At 41.3% G+C, this 21,343-nt stretch overlaps 1 protein-coding gene across 4 annotated transcripts in view; it reads right to left on the reverse strand.

Moving 5' to 3' along the window:
- The window catches only part of mbnl3 (muscleblind-like splicing regulator 3), a 37,919-nt gene extending 17,558 nt beyond the window's left edge, over positions 1–20,361 (reverse strand). The window contains exons 1-6 of one of the 4 annotated variants that reach the window (XM_022196706.2): positions 20,054–20,360; positions 12,012–13,017; positions 3,668–3,832; positions 2,958–3,161; positions 2,625–2,864; positions 1,532–1,685 (exon numbers count right to left, since the gene is read on the reverse strand). In XM_022196706.2, coding sequence (XP_022052398.1) covers positions 1,532–1,685; positions 2,625–2,864; positions 2,958–3,161; positions 3,668–3,832; positions 12,012–12,185 — 937 coding nt within the window. In that variant the 5' untranslated portion in view covers positions 12,186–13,017; positions 20,054–20,360. Of the gene's footprint in view, positions 1–1,531; positions 1,686–2,624; positions 2,865–2,957; positions 3,162–3,667; positions 3,833–12,011; positions 13,018–13,109; positions 13,524–20,053 lie in introns of those variants that run through there. The other 3 variants (XM_022196704.2, XM_022196705.2, XM_022196707.2) reach the window with 3 other exon arrangements.
- Between the last annotated feature and the right edge of the window lie 982 nt (positions 20,362–21,343).

Genomic DNA, 21,343 nt, shown 5'->3' on the forward strand with positions numbered 1-21,343 from the left:
TTATGTTTCTCATAAAATAAAAAATGTCTGCAGTGTTGATATGTTCTATCAGTATGTGCAAAATATGTCAAGGAAATGCATTTTTGAATATTCTGATTAATAAAACAAACCTGATGTATTTTTTTCCCTTTAATTGAGAGGTACAGTGCATAAGAATGTCATCCAGTGAAGTATTATTACACAATTTCAGTTCAAATCTTAAGGAAATCACTGAAATCAGGCTTTTCTGTTGGTAATTAACAAGCCAACATTCCGTTTTACGCAGAATTGTACAAAAACAAGGACTCTTGCTGACTTTTAATTACTCTGCAGGGCTAATGTTTGATCATTTGTTCTGTCTCACTTTCTTTGCTTACATTTCCAGCTGCTATTTTCTTTTAATGACAGTTGAAGGACGTCCAGAATCTCCACCATTTGATCTGATAGGCTAAAAGAAGCTGCAGTGCATGCACCCACCAATCCATGCACCAACATCCCCGCATAGAGGCATTCTAGTGTGTTCGTTGCTGTAACCTAGGTCCTTTATTTCACCGTCTGAACCCCGAGCAGTTCATGAACGTGTTTTGCTCCTGTCACGTTTTTACCCGCTGTGGGCTCAATTTTTGTTACTGCAATAAAAAGTCCTGCATCTATATGGAAAGGGCACAACCATGACTAGAAGTGAAGAAAACCCAAATGCCTTTTGTTCACTGTGATGCAGAATACATAAATTATAAAAAAGAAAAAAGTTTATTTATTTATTTATTTCACAAAAATTAAAAAGCCTGGAATCAACATGTGCAACATTTTCCAAAGCGCCCTCAGGTTTTACTGGCGCTGGAACAAAATGGTTACTCTACATACAATGAATATTTTATGACTTAAATGTTTAATTTGTTCCCCTACGTGTCTCCTATCTGCTCTGTGTAAACACAGCCTGCAGTTCAGCCAAAAACTCTCTGAATTTTCATCAGCCAATCACTAATAGCGTCCTCGCTGCACTGTGGAAGGAAATTTATTGTTTTTTTTACAGAATAGGATTATTGCAAATTATTTTTGGGCTAATTAGTAAATTAGACATTTAGAATAACGTGATTTAGATTAAATAGCAAGACTTTTAGCTTAGATTTGGTTCGTTTCTCGATCGAATGGAACATCACAGATGAGCACCTCAGGGAAGCTAAATATCTGATGATTTTTTTTCTGCTTTTACGGTTCCTGGTTCTTTGGTGAATTGTTAAAGACAACATGCATTTTAAGCACAACGGTGTGTGTTTGGGTTTGGAGGGTTAAGGCCTCAATAGCACCCATCATATGTGAAGCAAGAGTGAATCAGATGAAGCAACAGAACAGACAGTGGAAGCAAGAGAAGCTACACTGCAAAGAAGCCTTGAGCAGACACAGCATGCAGAGTGCTACCACTACACTATTAACCCCTTTTAACCCACAGCATTAGAGTCATCTAACCTTTGCATTTGTCTACACAGAGCACCTCTGAATCAAGTGTTCATTAAACCAGGATGCGTCCTACGTCTACGACAGTCAGACTCACCAGTGGGGATAAAGGCTGGTTGCTGGAGCTGCATGTTAGCCAGGGCTTGCTGGTAGTGGAACATGCTGGGGTTGAAGACGGTGGCAGCAGCTCCGTTGCTCTTCTCTAAGATCTGCCTCTTTGGTAGCGTCTGCATGGCCCCAGGAGGCAGAGCCTGAACAGTCAGAGGACCAGAGGAAGAAAAACCACAGGTTACCTTTCAACGCTGACTCCTGTAAACACTTTTTCTGGAAAACAACCATTACCTGGTGTCATCTCAGGGTAAATACAACGCAATCTCTGTAAGGGCTCTTTGGGTATCTTGTTGACATGCAGGCTTTTTACCACCACAAGAGGGCGCTGCAGTATCTAAGATTAGCTGAAGTGATGTAGGACAGCCCAGAGGTCAGGCCAAGAGCAAAATGGGATTTCTATGATTTCATTCTCTAATGGGGCCGGTGTTGAAACATCAAACTGCAGCAAAAGGTAACTAAGATAACTTATTCATATCAGTAAAACATAAATAGAAACTTTAATTCACAGTACATCACCATACCAGGCTGATCCAGGAACACATTTTTAATCACACAACCTGATGTATCTCAGATTAAATAGGCTATATTGTGAACTATCATTGACTATACAGAAAAGTACCAGCAGCGGAAATTCAGAGAGGATGAAATTCTGTTTTGTATCTTTTCTCCAACACTTGGCTTCTTGTTTCTCTGCATCAGCACTGCACACTGACCTGATTAACGCTAACTTTAGCTCTTGTAGCTTTGCTTCACTGAAAGTACAGGCTCAGTCACATGCACAGTGGCAGACATTCATGAAAAACATAATCCCCAGACTACCAAACTTGAAAATGGCTGAGGGACACTGTGGTACCCTGATCCTTTACTGCATCACTAAACATAATGCAAGTACGGAACAAGGAAATCTACAGGTTCAGTCTTATGTTTGGCAGATATAGTGTAAGTCGCCTGGCTTATAGCTGCGTTCTTCTGTTTTATCTGGTTCTGTATATCAGAAAAAGATGTGGAAATGTTCACCTCCATTTTGGCAGAGGAACACACAGCTCTCAGTATTTGTAACAGTGCTGAGAAGGACTCACCAAGGCTGCGGACGCTGTGTTTTGACTGGCTTGGTGCTGTGCAGCCTTAATCCTGGCCTGCAGGTGAGCCGGAGGATGGAAGTACTTGCACTTGTCTCGGCTGCAGCGGCCTTTAATGTAGTCCATGCAGACGATGACCGAGTTTTCGCTGCAGTCCACCATGCCGGCCTCCAGGGGGTGAGCGTAGCGGCAGTCGCTCTCACCGCGGGTGCAGTTACCACGCTGGAATTCTCGACAAACCTGGCAGGGCAGGCGGGAGCACAGATCAACATTTACCTTCAGACATACTTTGGCCAAACATAGAAACACAACAACTGCACGCAGGCTGCATACCTCCAGCTTGTCTGTGCGCACATGTTTTTGTGCGGAGGTGCCGTTGCCCATGGCTGCCAGACTGGTGGGACTCCCAGGAACCAGCAGGGGAGTGCTGGGCAGCAGCTCAGGCATCAAGCCCATGGCCGGGCCCATGTGGCTTAGATAAGGACTGAATGCCATACTGGGACTCGTTGCCAAGGAGGGCGTCACTGGGAATGTTGTCTGAGAGAAAAAGAGAACCGCAGAGACAACAGACAGACAATTTATGACAGAGCTTTCACAGGCTTTAGGAGATTTGGTGTTAACATAACCAGCACTGAGCAACAAGAACAATGCAGTTAACGAGAGGTTGGCTCCTGTTTTTAGCATGAAAAAACATGAGCATGGATAATATGTAAAAGTTCTTGTACTAGTTGATATTCAGTGAATTTCCACTATTACTGTTGCTAAATATAAAAAAATCAGTTTTATGTATGGTCTATCTCAACTACTGTGACGTGAAAACCAGAGCAAGTTTGGTTTGTACATTTAAATAAAAGAAGAATGCTCATTTTAATTATTAGATGTCATCACAAATAGAGTCCAATATAATTATTTTATTTAAAAAATTACGGCATCCTGGTTACTAGTTCATTGCATCACTCACAGTACACATACAGCAGCAGTATTTTGATTAGTAAATGACATTTCTCTGAACACGCTGCAGAAACTGAAAAGCTTTAGCTCACTATTGGCTGCAGTTGTGCTCCAGGCAGCATGAACTGCATCTGTTGAGCCAACATGGCTGCTGCGGCCTTCTGCTGGATCAGGTTGTTCCTCCCGTTAATCTCCAGCTGGGTTTTCAGGTGCGGAGGTGGGTGCAGGTATTTACAATTCTCTCGCGTGCAGCGGCCCTGAAGAGGACAGAAGAGACCAGACAGATGAGGTCTAGAGCAGGCAGACGCAGTGTGTGACACACAACGGCCAGACGAGAATAACGTGATTGAGGAACTAAATCAATCAGGGCTGTGTTTGGACGTAGAACTCTCGAACAACAGGAATAAAAATCTCAACTTACTGCAGCAATATGTCCATGCTGAGCAGAGCACTCATAAGTATAATCAAGTACAATTTGTAAAACTAAACATCAAGGATTAAGTGCATTTTCAGAAGGACTGGGTCTTGTACATTCTGGTGAAATAAAGTACTAATGAAGCCCCAGAAGAGCTCCGGCTGCATAATTCATGAGAAATGAGCAACCACTTTCTGAAAGTGTTCTGATCTGAGAAGAACAGATATGTAGAAATTAACTGGCACTCGATCAAAATAGTGTTGTGCTCTTATATGGAAATGTATATAATTAAAATTGATTAAAAGAAAAACATATTCACCTTTAACTTGAAAACTTTTGGCAATTTAGTTTTAATTATACTTTACATTACATTTGTTGTCAGATAAATCATTTTTTGAAGCAATATGAAGTGACAGGTGGAGCATTTTCAGCCAGCTTTGGATTTTTCCACAGTGGCAAAGCAGAAAAACAAACCACAGAGATAAAACCAGAGAGTTCAAACATGTGCTAAACTCTCAAAGTACTGTAGGTACATTCTGTATCTCCACCTGGAAGATATCGGTTCAAAAAATAACCTACTTTCCAGAAGAAGAAATGAATATAACACATACACTGAAATGCTGAGGCAGAATTAAATGTAATATTCTTTTAAATTAATATGATGCTGAAAGAAATCAACTGATATAGTATGTTTATATCATTGGTATAACACAGATATTGGTATGAGACAAAAACAGGCTAGCAAAGGAAGTATTCAGAAGATTTACTTTCAAAAAAGAAGCCATTTCACAATATATAAAAAGAAAGTCCTGCACTGAAAAGGCTTCTTAACCCACAAACTCCAAAACCTGGCAGCAAGTGTGAAAGGCATGTTGTCTTTAAAAAAACAAAATTCCATCATTTACCAAGTAAGAAACTGTAAAAACAAAAACAACTGTCAGACTTTCAACTTTCCAACAATCCTCATCTGTGACATGTTGAATTTAAATGCAGCAAAAAGAAATTAACTAAATTCTTCAAAACCCAAAAAGTCCACACTCCTCTGTGCATTAGTGACTCAGCTGTTAATCCTCTAAACCCCAAAACCCACCGGCAAGTTTGAAAGGCATATTATCTTCACCAAAATTTCATCAATTATCAGCTCAGTTGGATTTTTTTTACTTTCTAATGGTCCTTGAACTACATTTCTGTGACATGCAGGTCTGTTTAAACCAAATTTAGCCTAAACTAAACTTCAAATTCTGATATTTCACCAAAATTATTTTATTCTACATAAAAAAAATGTTGCTAAAAGCAAACTGTTTGCAATAATCAAATTCTACAAAAATAAAAAAACTGCACTCTGCAAATATGCGTATGTATATTGACCAATTTTCCAGTATTATCAGCATCCATGGGTACTTGAAAAAATATTGTACATAGTTGATTCCAAGTTATTTACTTTTTTGTAAAATATGCAATCAAAGAAATTCAGGTTTTATATTTTTTTTCTTTTTATTATTATTTACAACATTTTAACTGTGTGATCGTGGAAAAAAGACATGCTTGAGCTCTCTCTACCACTAGCCATGGTTGTGCTGTTTCCTTAGAGTTGCAGGACTTCATACTGCAGTAAAACTGAGTCCACAGTGAGAAAAAATGTGAGGAGTGAAAAATCACTCAGAAACTGTTGTGGGGTTCAGAGGGTTAGGAAAAAGTATTATCAGAAAATCAGCTCCTGCAAGTGACAAACAATTATAATGAGTATAACATCATATTTTTAGATTATTATTACTGATTCATTAATATGTAGAAAACATGTTAATAGTGTCGCTAACTGAGGTGAGGACAATTTACAAGCTTGTCACATGTTTTGTAGATAAAATCATAGAGAAAACTGTCTTAAATTACATATACAATACATGCCAGGTACATAATGCATAGCTGGGAAATGAATCCTAATATTTCAGTTGTGTTTGTGATCTGTACTTCTTTATTCTCACCTGCAGCGGGTCAGAGCTAAACACCTTAAACACCTGAAGCTGTGAAGAAGTGTCTTGCTAAATGATGAGGAGGGGGAGGTTTTTATAAATAAATCACACAGGCATAAATGTTTCTGTTGGAACAATGTGTTCAGATAACTTTAGTGAATTATCAAAAAATACCTGAACTACCATAATTCAAAACATGATAATAAAATGGTTACAGAGCACCATTCATTGTTATGCATAAATGTCGCATCTGCTGTGTTCTGCAGCAGGAGTTTGCTGTTTGCTTTATTCGCAGATTCAAAGCAAATCTTCATTAAATACAGCGAGACTTGCACAGTGAATGACCTTAACCTAATCAAGTCGTACACATAACTGAGCAAAGAAAATGCTGTGCAAAATAAATTTGAATGAAACAGCAAAAATATTTTTAAAAATTCTGTAATATTTTGGATTTTTTTCAGCTGATCATTTTAGAAAATGAAAAAAAATCCTCATAATGGAGAAGCAGACGGCAAAAAATGTTTGGTGTTTTGCTCGTACAATGACATAATTAAACTTTGAGCCCAAAACTGTGCCTGAAAAGAAGCCAAGAGAATTCAAAAAATCTTCTTTGTGCAGAACAAGGGAGTTAGAATTCCATAAATCACAAAAGAAAAATAAATCAAGTTATATTTTTGGATTTTTTATTTTACAAGAAATGATGCTTGCAGCTGAATCACTCATCGTTCCACAGTTGTGTAGATAAGCACATAGTTTTTTGTTTGTTTTAAAAAACTTCCATTGGCTATGTTTTGGTGATTTTTTAAAAAATGTGTTAGCTTAGATTTGGCTAATTTTCCCAACAGAGCTGCTTGTCCCATATAATTAGATCATGGTACATCAGAAAGTTGAAAATGTCTTGGTTAGGGTTAGGATTTTTACAGTTTTCTGCTCTTAAAAATGGTGTATATTAGATGATTTTTTTAAAGGATACTTGACCAATCGGTTTAGCTCTAAATCTTTAAGATCCAAATCAAATTTTTTAATGATGTAATAATAACATACGTTGTCAAAATGTTGTATTACAGTCACCTGAGACGTGTTCTGCATTAGAAGCCGTGGCCACAATCTGCTATGATCAGAATCCTTCCTCATGCTCCTTTTAACTTGTCATTTTTGGCTTCTTGACAAACTGTCAATCAAATTTCAAGCCATTTCTCTAAAACCAATTCATTTTGCCCCAGAATGCCATTAAAGCAGTGTCCTTCCTCTCTGTCAGGCTGTGAGGAAGGCGAATATGGTGCTGCAGGAACAGTGCAGGTCAACACGCATTCAGAGGAGAAACTGCAGTCTTCATTAAACCCCTGGGCCGACAGCAGCTGCCTGCCCCTGCAGATGGGCTGTTAACCCGCTAAACTACCTCCGCCGAACGTCAGCCACACGCTCTGTCATCAAACCACACCCACGCAAACCGGCAGTGGAACATAAAAAAGTCTGAAGACAAAGTGACGTCATGGTGCAGAGACTCTGACGGTGATGGATGATGTCGCGCTGAGAAGAGGACACATAAAAAAATGGGTTTAGCAGCAGGAGAGCTACACAAGAGGAGAGGAAAACCGCAGTGTCTCTTATGCCAGCGTCCATTTGTACAACTTCACACGGCAGACAAATAGATACAGGCAAGCAGGAAAGCGTGCAGCCTGCTGAAACATGGTCGGGATGGTACACAGGCTTACACAAACACTCTCGCCTACACTGGAAGCGAGCGAGCTTTGCATCAGCGAGGTGTGTGTTTAGGGATGAGTCTGTAATGAAGAGCGAGTCCCATGAGCCCAGCAGCCTGCTCCAACTCAGAGAATAAGAAAAGTAGCCTCTAATGGGTCCGATGGTGCACTTACAACGTAAATGTGGACTAAATTACTATGTGAATTTGTGCTCCGGTGGCATACAGATGCAAAATCTGTGGTGGAGAAGAAGGCCGATGAAAAGTGGTGCTGAGGAGAGTACTGGGTCAGGAATATCCTTTTGGTAGCCATAGCAACCCACTATGCAACAGAGAGAAAGTCCCTGTTCGTAGAGGAGGGTGTTGTTGATGCACTCAGTGAGAGGAGATGAACAGGATCTCTGCACAGATCTGCACTGTCGCGTACATTTACACAGCTGTAATAAGATGAAATCATTTGTCAAACAATCAGTTCGACAGAAATTCTGCTTGTAACAATTCTTCAGCTGTATTTATTGTTTGAGGAATTTTAGCATCGGCAAATTGCAAGATGAAATTTTGTCATTCAGGGTCTGCTGAAGCTGTGAGGCTGGCAACTTGTGTTTTTTTTTAAATATCTCAACCACTACCGAATGGGTGTAATTTGATACAGATATCCCCGATGCTCAGATTATGGCGTTATTCGCAAGGGAATAGTATTACCTAGGGACCTCCAGTAATTTGCAATCACAGCCAAGGTCATCTGTGATCTCCACAGTGCTGCAAAATTGTCTGGCTGCATCTTATTATCATTCTGTCATATGGGAAAAACCCTCTGGATTGTTCATAATTCTTCAATCCAATCACAGTTGTCTTGGGCTTTGCTGAGCCCAGGATGCAGTGACAGTGCCCCTGCATAAATAGTGACAGTGCAACATTTGTATGACTAATGTATCCAAAAAAAGAAAGCAGGTCTGCCTTACTGTACAAGAAAAATCTTTGCTCAGACAAGCATATTATTGTTGTTGTTTCCTGTAGCAAATATTTTTTTGAAAGGCACAAGAAAGCACGTGAAATCCCACCATCTACCATGTCTGTAATCTGTAACGTAAAAATTCCACCGTAAATTCCCTGCAATTGTTTACCAAACACTTCAGTCCCATGCAAATCAGCCTCTCAGTCATTTGGGGTTTTTTTCTTCTTTTTTCTTCTTCTGCACAACTATGTCGTTCCTGCTTAAATACTATAGAGGCCACGTAAGCAGCTCCGAGTCTGGACAATACTTTGAGTGCAAATTCAGGAGGCTCATGAGCTAAACAGCATGGAGATCCATTCACAGACAGCTCAAATCTATCAGAAGAGCAAAATCTAGAAGAACAATGAGATGAAAAACATGCGAGGCAGCATGTGGTAAGAACAAGCTCAACAGTTATTATATTTCAGTCTATTAATAGGAATGTCCCTAAATTTGTGCAAAACACAGATGTTGGGGGGAAGGGCAATTTCTAAGTCACATGATATGCCCAGGTAATAATCCTCACTTTAGTGCTTAGGTCAAAATTTCCATCTGTTCAATACTTTCATTAATTTACGGCTGCAGAACAAATAACAGCCTCAGGAATACACAATGTTTACTTCTAATTAGCAAATGTTAGCTAAAATACCAACATTTCCAGCCTCTCGGGTGTGCAGATCTTGTTTTTTTTTCCTGCTTTTAATGTGAGTATCCTTGGGTTTAAAATTGCTTTTTGGACAAGAGACGCACTTTAAAGCCATCTTTGTCTCTTAGTCCTCACATTGGGGATTCTTTAAAATCATTTTTCCGTTGCAGACCCTGAAATAAGTCTATTCATTGACAAAGTATTCAGTGGATTAATCTATAATTAAAATATTGTTAGCTGCAGGCCTACAATGCTGTCATTCAAAGGTGACACTGCTATTGAATCGAGCGTATGTTGAAAAGCAGGATGGTGGGCAGATGTGATGTCCACACTAATCACTGGAGATGACAGCAGCACTCCAGTTAACAAGGTAAAAAGAACTAAGCGTGAGCTCCCCCCTCCCTCCCCTGCAGAGGTTCAGACCGACCAGACAGAGCTAATGGAGGAGCAACAGGGAATGACAGCGGTCGGCTTGTACCGGCCTGGAGATGCCAGATATGGGAGGGACGGTGAGGAGGGAAGCCATTAGCAGATAAATCCATAAAATTAACAAAGGAAGGAGGGGTGGGCGGGGAGCAGGAGGAAGGAGCGACGCTGTGGAGCGGCTCTGTCGGGGACGTGGTGCTTCTTTGTTTTTTTCTCGAAACTGTCAGCTGAGTATAATCCCAACGACAACGAGGACAGAAAGTAAAGAGACGGTTGTTGACACGCTGTGCTGGCACCACAGCACTGCTGCAGCCCCAGATGAAAAAACTGTTTTGACCTTCAGCTGTCACCAACTTCCAGCTCTCTCTCAAACTAACAACGTGACCCCGAGGCTTCAAACAGCCAAGCGTGGCCTTTAATGCTTCTTCACTGCCTTTGGTATAAAGCCGCTCGCCTCTTTTTCCTGTCGATGCAACCAGTGCAGAGCCAGGCTGTTGCTCTGTGCTAAAAACAGCCGTGCCACTCAGGAAGATCAAACTATCCAATGGGTACGCACTCCTGTGCTGTTGCTAGGCCCCCTCTCTGTCTCTCTCTCTCTCTCTCCTCTCCATCTCCCCCCTGCTCAGGAGGACATAACACAGAAAAATGGCTGAATAATAAATTCTAACTCAATAAACAAGGAGACAGCAGCTGCACTCAGACAGAAAGCCCCTTGTCTGGGTCGCACTTTTTCGCTGCAGGAAAGCTGGTGGAGCAAAATCTCCCGCAAACACACACGATGACACAGCAACAGCCTATTCTCGATTTTAGCATAATTGGCCATTGATAGCCGAAGCTCCTCTAATATCCAGTACAGCGTCACCGCTTCATCTCGGACTGTTTTTCCACTGTGAGTGAGCAGTGTTGTGGTTCTGTGGTGGAGGAGAGCAGCTGCAGTGATGGTGAGGCAGTACGACCGACTAGCCCAGAAACAGACCGTCAGCAGGGCAGCTTTACGAGAAACTACAATAAACATCCTGATAACCAGAAGATGCTCCTCTGATGTTGTTATCTATATGTGCTAAGTTGTAAGGAATCTGGTTAGAATATGGTTCAGCAACATCATGATTCATAGCATGATTGCTGAAATTCCTTGATTCTATTTGGCTGTGTGGAACAAAGCTTATTAACCACACAGTACAACCAGACACCTAAAATGTATGGTTTGATTTGAGTTCTATATGAATGCAGCAGTATTAAACTATATGTAGACAGCAGTAATGAGGCTTAGCTAATACTGTTTAAGTTACCACTGAAGACTTGCTAATTAGCAGCATATTGAGAACCAGTTAAGTTTAATTCCAGATATGTTTGAGTTAGCATCGGTCTACCTTCCGTTCAGTCCACATTCATTTTGAAATACAATTTGAAACAGAAAAATGTTTTGTTAAAAACACAAAATTTCAAAAAATCCAAGGTTTTTGATTCTATAAAAGAAAAAAACATCTATTATTTTGTCAAGTATGCTACAATAAAAAGCAAAAATACATTGCTTTTTGTATTTCAAAGCTAATATTACAAGAAGAAATTATTTTTTGTTTGATCTAGTTTCTGATTTAGAGAACGTCTACAGATTCTGGAGGAAATAAAACATTTAATACGACGTTAGCTATTCCATGGAAAATCTTATGTCCATTAATCCATTACAGTCACGAAACTGTCTCATATGTCTTCCCCCATTCAACATTTTCTGTCCTTTACAAAGTAGACTTTATAATGCAATCATGTAATTGGGAAAATGTTGAATCCTGAAATGGGATTCAAGTCACCCATCACAACCCATTGCTTTAAAATGCTTGGTGACAGGTCTGAAATGTAATTTTCAGCATCAAGAATTTAACAAATCCCTCCAGGATATATCTGACTTTTTTATACAGACAACAAATATGCTCATCTTAAATCACTATTTAGGGTGTAAAATAAAATTGGAATTGATCAGCTGACCAACTGACACAGTAACAAGGTTCAGTGAGGATGTTGTTTAGGTAAGGCTGTAGGCCCTGTGCATCTTTATATGCTATATACTACATTTGATGCGTGAAATAGCATGTTTTCTGTTTCCCACAAAGTGGTCTATCTCATACAAACACTACAGATAACATTGGTTTGTGTCTATAACATACATAATACGACATAAAGCTAAAAGACATCAATTAACCTCATATGAACCTCAATGAACGCATGAAAACAAACAAGCTGTAATATGGCAGGGACTGATGTGCGTAATGTCTGTTGCATTGTTACCTTGAGTGAATCAAAGCAGGCGATGACTCGGCCATTCTCCACATGGCAGCTCCGGGAGGGATGTGCAAACTTACACTCGGCGTCAGACCGCGAGCAGGTGCCTCTCTGAAACTCACGACACACTTCCAAGGTCAGCCATTTGGTGTCTCGCCCCATGGTCATGCTGACGGCCATCAGAGACGCTCACAAACACTGAATGGCAGGAGGGGGTTGGAAATGGACGGAAAACTGCCCGATGAGAGCAGTGGTGACTAATCGTGATTCAAGAAAAAAAGTCCCCAGAAAAACACAGAGGAAATAGAAGCAAAAATATTTTCGGTTTTTCCGTGGTGCAAAGAGGCAGCAAGTCCTTTTGGTGGGTGTATTTTGGGGGATGTTTATTAGCTCTTCCTGGGAAAAGTGGCAGCTGAAGTTTTCACTGGGGTGAGATAGAGGGGGTTGACTGAGCAGAGGCCAGCTCTGCCTCAAAAGAAGAAAGAAAAAAAACTACTGTGAGGACATCACTCTGGCATGCTTGGATATGTTGCTGAGTGTCTGTGCGTTCACCTGTATCAGCTGACACTCACTGCAAGTCACTGTTACATTCACGTCAACATGGCCAAGGCTGAGGCCGTCACTGTGGCTCTGCTGTACTTATATCTGCCTGACAGAGAAGCTAAAATGATTTCTGTAGAGCAAAAAAAAAGCAGAGCCTTACACTGTGATGTCCTTGCAATAATGAGACGAGGTGGCGGCTAGGCTCAGAGTGTATCGAGGCTGCAGCTCAGCAACGTGGGATGGATGACTCTGTGGCTGTCAGGATAAAATATAGCCTCCATTCAAGGCCAAGCACACACTGAGCCCCGTCCTGCTGTAATCCAGCAGATTTCGGCAAGACGAACCCTCGAAGTAGGCACTTTGGAGTTCCTCCTCTTACTTCAGTCTCTTTCTCATCCCTCCTTCACCGTTCTTCTGTTGTCATCCTCCTCACTGACCTCTCTGCTGCATGTCCTTCCTTGTTGCCTTGCTGTGGATCGTAAAAACAGAACAGCAAACATTAAAGCGTGAACAAAACAGCCGCCTGTTGAGGAGAAAATACTGTTAATGTAAAGCTACGACCTCGTATTGAGCTTGCTTAAACGGAGGGTGATGAGGATCACGAGGCAGGAGGGTGGAAGCAAAAAGAGCCAAAGAGAAGAAAGCGAGGACAAACAAATAGGGGAGCAGAGCATACAGGAGGGAGGGAGGCAGCAATGAACAGGAAAGGGCAAGCTATGTCTTGATTAAGTGATACAAAAGAGAGAGAGAGAGGGAGAGAGAGATGGAGGATGGAGGGAGATTGCAGGCAGGACAGAGACGTCACTTCAACTCCCGTGAGCTCCACAGAGCAGAAAGTAATTGACCAACTTCACATGAATCATGCTGCCAGATACAGTGAAAAGTGGTGTCCTTGAAGTGGCACAGGCTGGCACATGTGGTCGACACAGATGAGTCCCAGTTATTAATGAGAAGGGAAGAGGTAGGAAGAGCAGAGACAGGGCAGAAAGAGAAGGGGTAGTTCTTCACAACTGCAGCTGCTGTGCTCAATGCAAAGCAGCAGCCAATCAGACGGACTTTTACAGGCAGGCAGGACACGTCAGCGGCCAATGACGAAGCATTTTGAAACGAGGCTCCTCCCTTCAGAGAGCCTGTCCTTGTTCCTCAGTTTTTTCACTGGTACAAGCACAGTCATGGCAGTCATGGCTGAGCCACATGCTAATATTCAAACTGTGCCACAACTCCAAGCCGACGCCAAACAGTTTGGACTCCTCACAGACGTGGAGGAGAAAGTTGTGTCTCATTCAGGCAGTGGACTGTGCTGCAGTATGATGCAAGGATGATGCATACAGCCTGCTGTGCAGCTCACTCTCAGGAAGCAGAGTGACGTGTCCGGACACTAAGTGAATACTGATAATAATCTGTGAGGGGAAGGAAAAGTCCAAACTGCATTTTGGACTTAGCAAATTGAAAAGAAAGGAACACTGTCCCATATTACAGCTGCTGTGGCACATTAATGCACAAAGCAAATAAACAATAGGCAAGATGCAGGAGAGGAGGAGTGCAAAAAATAGGAGGAGGAGAGGGCGTTGGAGCAGATATTATCAGTCCCTGCATCTGATGGCGGCAGACACAGACGGAGGAAGCAACGGGGGAGTGGGGGGAGTGTGAGGGAGCGAGTGTGTGTGTGTGTGTGTGTGTGTGTGTGTGTGTGTGTGTGTATGTGTGTGTGTGTGTGTGTGTGTGTGTGTGTGTGTGTGTGTGTGTGAGCATGCAGATACAGCCCAGAAGGAGAACACTGCAGCGGAGTGGGAGAAGGAGGGATAAGGGGAGGTGGGAACTGAATTGATGCGCCCACCTTCAAACACAAGAACAAAGACACATTCCAGCCAAAAAAGAGAGGCAGGAACGAGAGATGAGCAGGTACAGCAACTGCTTTGCTTGCTTAACCATTATGCTTGTCTCTGCCTCCTCCTCCTCCCAGCCTACCTACAGATCGATAGGAACTTTTCTCAGGGGGGACAAGACAAGCACTCCTCCTGCAGCTTTGCCTGTCCTGCATTCAGGTCCACATCAGTGTCAGGCGCATTTGCTTACGCACGCCCTGATGATGCAGCTCAGCATTATGCAGCCCGCATCATCAAAATGCTCCTCAGCAACGCTCCTCACTTCCTCTCCTTGCTCTCACCACGCCAGACACCAAATGGCGCACAGTTGCCATTACAACCATTCTTGGAAAGCCGCGCAGCAGTACTGGCCCTCCTCCAAAGCCATTCCAGTGTATACTGCATCCGGCACCTTTGGACATATACAGGAATGACCTTTCACTTTCTAACAGACGCTGTTGTGACTCTGCTATCCAGGAATTTCACCAACTGTTTAACCAAGTCTTTCTTGTTATCTCTGCCTTTAGCCTCTATCAGGGCCTTTACAGACGTATGAAGACAAAGAGGACAGTTAAAAATAGAGGAATCGTACCGTGGAATAAAATGAAAGTAGGTTAAATGTGACATGAACACTTGGGGGCCGTGTTCGTTAGAACATGTTCATGAACAAACAGAACAAACTGCGAGAGTGATTAAACTAGCGGACATGCAAGTCAAGAATTAAGTTTTATTAATTAGTTACTCATTAATGGCCACTGCCTGTCTGTCTCTGCTGGCAGAAATACAGGACCATGGAAAAGGACAAATGACTTTTATTGCATACTGGTAGTACAAAACTACTAAGAAGCACTTTGAATCACATAAACATGAGTCTACAGACATGCTGTTGGTTCTGTGAGGACAGTAGTACTTTCAGCTTAAAGCAAACATTCACATGGCAGTAGTGTCATACAGGTATACGTTTTCCACATTCAGCATTTTATCTTTGTGTTACTGTTTGATAGTAATCAATGTGAGAATTGGCATCTGTCTGTCTTTCTGTTAGCAAAATTACTCAAAAATTGCCCAACGGATTTGGATGAAATTTACATGTAATGCCACATGACACAAGGACCAAGGGATTAGATTTTGACAGTAATACAGCTTATAGTCTAGATCCACAAATTTCTGTATTGCAAGATCGCATCATGGCGTCACTGTAACCATGACAACAAGTGAACACTATGTCAGTTGCCTGCTGACAATCACATGATTGTAATCCTCCTACAAATCCACCGCTGCGGACTTATCGGGACTTATCCATCGGGAATCATACAAGGAGCTATTGATTAAATTGTGGGGGTGTTTCAGAGTCCCATCAATTTCCGCCGCCTGCTACATATTTAGGTCACACGATTTGGTATCTGCACATAACATAAATGTGCAAAACACACACCTGTGCTCAGTGTAAGGGGAGTACTGCACTCTCTGAGTTTTCTTGTTAATTTTGCAGGCATTTAACATTTGACAAAATGCTAAATAAAAGCCAAATATGTTGACCTCATGTTGGTGCCAGAAGAAAGGTCAGAGAGTCACCACAGTTATCAGAATCGATTTCTGTACAAACGTTTATGGTAATCCATTAATAAACTGCTATTTCAGTCTGGACCAAAGTGGACTGACACGCTGGCAGATTGACATTAGCCAGGTCACTTTCTGAGCATTTTTAAGCTTTGGACTCAATTGCAATTTAGAACAATGCGATCAGAAAATCTCAATTTAGGGTATACAGGTGTAGCTTTTAGATAATAAAAAGTAATGCTGTATTATTGTTTTTATTTTGAGCAAAATTAAACTTTCAGGGGTTGTGAATGCTTGTCTATGGTTGAATGTATGCTACATGGTTCAGACAGGTCCACTGTGATTTTACTGACATAAGCACAGTGTTATTATTTAATAGGTACAGCTCGTACATTTTGCAGCGTGTCTCACACAGAGTTTAAACCGTAGTGTCAGTTGTTTTACAAATAATGATATCCTCCTTGTGTGACATCACGCTGTTGATGTGGTAATGCTCAATCTTGTTTAAAAACTAATTATATGGAGAGTTTAGAACTGAAGCTTAATTATAAATAAATAACAAATCAAATAAAAACATCAGTCAGAAAAATTTAAATTAGGTATTTTCCCAAATTAGTGAGTCCTGACTACGCTGCACATTTGTCAGATTGATGAAACCACCAAAGTCCATTCCTATTATCTTGAAAATTTGGAACTCATTTTTAAAATGCAACTACAGTTTTCAATTATTTAAAGTTCAGAATAAAAACATGCAGATTACTGTGTCTTCAGGCATTTTACAAACAAAAAAAACCCCCAAAAAACAAAGATAGACCTAAAAAAGGCACAGAAATTGTCCTTTATACTTACATGTACCTGATGTTTTAGGTTCTGATTAGTAGTCGTTTTCAAGCGATAGTCCTCTTTAGGGACAAAGCTTGTTCACTTTGGAATGAAGCATGTCTCGCTAAGCGTCTACGCTGCACAACACTACAGCAGAGACCAAACACAAGGAGGCCAAAGGACACAGAACAAACAGTCGAGGGGCAAATCATTAAGAAGCAGGTGATGTGAAAAGACTGAGACAGAAGAGGTCTGATTTTAAATGCCCTGATAGCTAAGTATTGATCAAGAGAGGAGCGTGACGCTACATGCTTGAGGTTGTGTTATTGTGCAGTTTCAGCCCACACACCACAGCTATCTGTCCACTGATGAATGAATTAAAGCTCTTGGTGAAAACAAAACACATATATGAAAGAATGAAAATAAGGTTTAGCTACACTGCTAGGATGAAGCCAAAACTCTTTCAACATTTCTGTTTGCAAAAGAATTTTAATAATTATTTGATAATCAAAATAGCTACAGATTAATTTTTTTTTATTCTCAATCAACAAATTAATTGGTAAACAGTTTCGGCTCTAATGCACAGATCTGCTTAGAAGCCGCCACCTGCATTCCCACTTCATTACACACCAGAGTGTACATTTTGTGCAGAAATAATCTCGGCCTACTGAACTTGCCCGACCTTTTACAATGCAGCACAGACAGTTATGTGGATGCAGGGATGCGGCACGGTGAATGAAAACAGAGTGTCCTAGTTATAGCAGTCATTACGCCGCTGCCTGTCCTCCAGGTGTCTGCAGCGGAGGCAAGGGGCTCCGGCAGCCGGCAGGTGGAGGTCAACATGTAGGCGGAACAGGGCTGGGGGAAGTGTGAGGAGGACAGGCGAGGGCGGCTGCTGTTGACTCCAGCACACTGCGTTCCTCATCAAACACAGTGCACCAAAGGGCTACCGACAGCGTAACCTTCACCGGAGCTCTGACGTCTGCATTATGGCTGGCGTGTAGGCCGGGTGCCACTTGGACAGACAGCCCTGCACCTCGTCGCCTCGCACTAATAGGCGGCCTTATAGCGATAAAGCTGTCACATATGCCCTCAGTGAAAGGCACATTAACAGTTTGCACAATCGTCGTACATGCGAGGGAGTATTTTAAGTGCTTCGTAACAATTTTGGTTGGTTTAAAACTTCAGCTGCAGCTACTGTTGATTTTTGAGTTGTTCTATTTTAGCAGTGTTAGGCAAAAGGTGTTAAAAGGAAATGTAAGTGTTGCTGGTAAATACTGCAGGTTTAAAGTGAGGACAAAGGAAATTAACAACTAGGATAAGGTGAATTCTCTCCTGAGGAACATATGTGTGCTCCTGGCTGAAAATTTGCAGTAAAGGAATCACAGTTACTGGAAAATGTTGGACAATAGTTAAAAATATAAACACTGGAAGCATTATATAAAAAGGGTGAAGATTTCGACAAACTCCAATGACTGAAAGGAGTTGAAATGTGTGAAGAAATTTAACCACTTACAGCACTTATTGTGAATTGTTCTAAAATAAGAACATTTAAGAAATATTAGAAATTTAAGTTGACAGAAAGAAATCAAGGGTCATAAAATACAGTTCTGCTTTTAACAGACACTGGAAAAAACCCTTAAGCCCAGATCTGTGTGTGAGTTTTAGTTTCACACGAGAATTTGTGAGTTTCCTGTGGGACTTTTTGGTTTAATTTAGAGTCTCCCCCTTCCCAAAAGCCTGGTGATTTCCGTTTTTAGAAATCCAGGTAGTTGTGGAACAAACACTGAAGCTGGGAAAAATACAATTCTGACATCTATCTAAATTATCTCTGTGCCACAGTTCACTAAACAGACAACTCTTTTGAGAGCAGTGACAAGGACGAGTGCAAAACAGGCCAACATCAATGGGCAGGTGATTGATTAAAAAGGTGAATGATCCATAAATCACACTGAGAGCGAAAGCCAGCAGGCCGGAGGGAGGGAGCAAAGTAATTAGGTTAAGTATCAGTAATCTTTTCAGCTCATTAAAGCACCACAGCTCCCATTCAAGCAAACATACAACAGGCTGATTTCATCACACAGGGACAACATAGCCTAAACAAAACATAATACTTGGAACAATGCAGCTTAGCTCGCCTATTTCATTTGAAGTTTCAAATCAGTCCGAATAAAGCACTGGCCCTGGAGCTTTCATTTTACTTCACCAGATTTGAGCTGGGAGTTTCACATCCCTGTAGTGAGATAATGAAAGTTAACTGCGTGGAAAAACTGTAGATATTACAGTCGAACCAATAAGATATCGTCAAGAGTTACATTTTTGATTTTTTTATTGCTGCTGCAGTGTTGCTGAATGGTTTTATTTGCACCATAAAAGATGCAGAGGAGTCAATGTGTGTCTGTGTGAGGGGGAAATGAAAACAAGTTTGATGGGAAATGGTGTTGTGTGCCCTTGTGTGTGTGTGTGTGTGTGTGTGTGTGTGTGTGTGTGTGTGTGTGTGTGTGTGCGTGTGTGTGTGTGTCAGTTTATCTGGGTTTATATTAAGTAAAGACAAACTAGCTAGACTGGTACAGAGTCCACAGCCTGGAGCGAGCGTGAACTTGTCTTGACTGGCTGTATTGGTAATAAGAACCAAGATGATGGCAATACATTCACTAGGATTGCATACAGTATCTGTAGGCAAGTAGTGACAACACAGTCTGACATGGTGGCGTGAGTGTCTGACCCCTTATAGGACACACAAGGACAGGACTCAACCTTCTACATTGCTGACTGCATGTGTGGCACAATCCTGCATAGATTGCAGCCAGATAACCGGGGTGCAACCTGCAGGTGTAATGGATTTACTGTGAACAGAGTGACTCACAAAGTCATTTCACATAGATTTTTTTTGCACTCCATTCTCTAGTAAGACGACAACTTGTACTTAAAAACAGTGTCGCTGTGAAGACACCCGGTAAAACCCCGCACATTAGACTAAACCAAACCCTCCTGTGCAGACTAAACTATGACAACAGCGTCATTTGCATGCAGACAGACCTGCCCAATGCATGTAAATGTAGTTACCGTTTTGCCTATGTGTAACACCGCAATTACGCCCGTATGTAACAACAACAAAGGCCGCTTTGAGCGTCCACGCAACAGGCAATTTTAAATGTATGCAACGTGGATTAAATGCAGATAATAATTATTATAATAGTTGTTTAAATGGCTGCACTGATATTGCTGCAACTGCGCCAGACGCGCTGAGGCTCTTACCTGTTTACAGACCAAACGGATCCGGGCTCAGAAGTCTCCTCCTAAATTAACGTCGTTATTTTCCGTGTTAATCGGTAACGCACTCAGCATTGCCTTGAAGTGAGAAAAGCATGTGGGAAAACAGGCGCTAGCTGCAAAATACGGAAATCGAAGCAGGTACAAAAAAACGTGTGGCAGCCGCGGGGTGAAAGAAAGAAGCGAGTCTGGCAGCTGATATGTTAGCAGCAACTACATTTGCCTCGGCTGCAATACAGACTGAACACACAGCAGATAACAGATTTGGTTAAAAAAAAATCCGAGGGAGGGCGATATGGAGAGGGAGGAGTTGGACAAGAGGGAGTGTGTTCGCTTCGTTTACTTGATAACATCATTAGGGGGAAATCAGAGTCACGACTGAAGCACAGCAGGTATGAAGGTAGAAGGTTATTACACGTCGCTGCTGCACGAATTCTGGTGATAATGGTTAGCGCCATTGAAAGCTGGCAGTTGTAAAGATATTTAGCCCTGTCATACTGGTAACATTAAGGTTGGAGCTAATCAAACAAACACAAAAATAAATATATAAGTACATGTAACACAAAAATAGTGTTGTAATTTGAAAGATAAAAGTTTACTCAGTCCAACTTTAATACATTTTTATGCTAGCAGCTTGGCTAATGTTATGTTAGCAGTTCGGCTAATGACCTGTTGAAGTGTAACATGTTTTCTATTAGCTAGTGAATGGTCCATATTTAAAGATAATTAGCCCTGTAATTGGTAACATCAAAGGTTGGAGGCACCCAAAAAATAAACACATTAAAAGCTAAATATAGTAATAAAAATAACCATGTTGTTGTCATTTGAAAGATCCAACTTTAATAAAATGTTATTTTAGCAGTTTGGTTAATGTTATGTTAGCAGTTTGGCTAATGGCCCGTTAAAATGTAACTATTCGCTAGCCAACGGTCAAAATTTAAACTTTACGGTAGCCATTCAAAGATATTTAGCCCTGTTAAATTGGTAACATTAAGGTTGGAGGCAGTCAAGAAATGAACAAATAGCTACCTATAGTACAAAAAATAGCTATACCGTCATTTGATAGATCCAACTGGCTAAGGTTCTGTTAGCAGTTCAGCTAATGACCCGTTACAATGTAACATCTTTTGTATTAGCTAGCCAACAGTCAAAACTTGAAATTAACGGTGGCCTTATAAAGACATTTAGCCACGTCAAACTGGTAACATTAAAGCTGGAGCTAGCCAAACAGCAAACAAACAAATAAGAAGGTATAGCTACATATAGCACAAAAAT

This window comes from Acanthochromis polyacanthus, chromosome 10 (genome assembly GCF_021347895.1).
Source record: "Acanthochromis polyacanthus isolate Apoly-LR-REF ecotype Palm Island chromosome 10, KAUST_Apoly_ChrSc, whole genome shotgun sequence".
Taxonomy (NCBI): domain Eukaryota; kingdom Metazoa; phylum Chordata; class Actinopteri; family Pomacentridae; genus Acanthochromis; species Acanthochromis polyacanthus.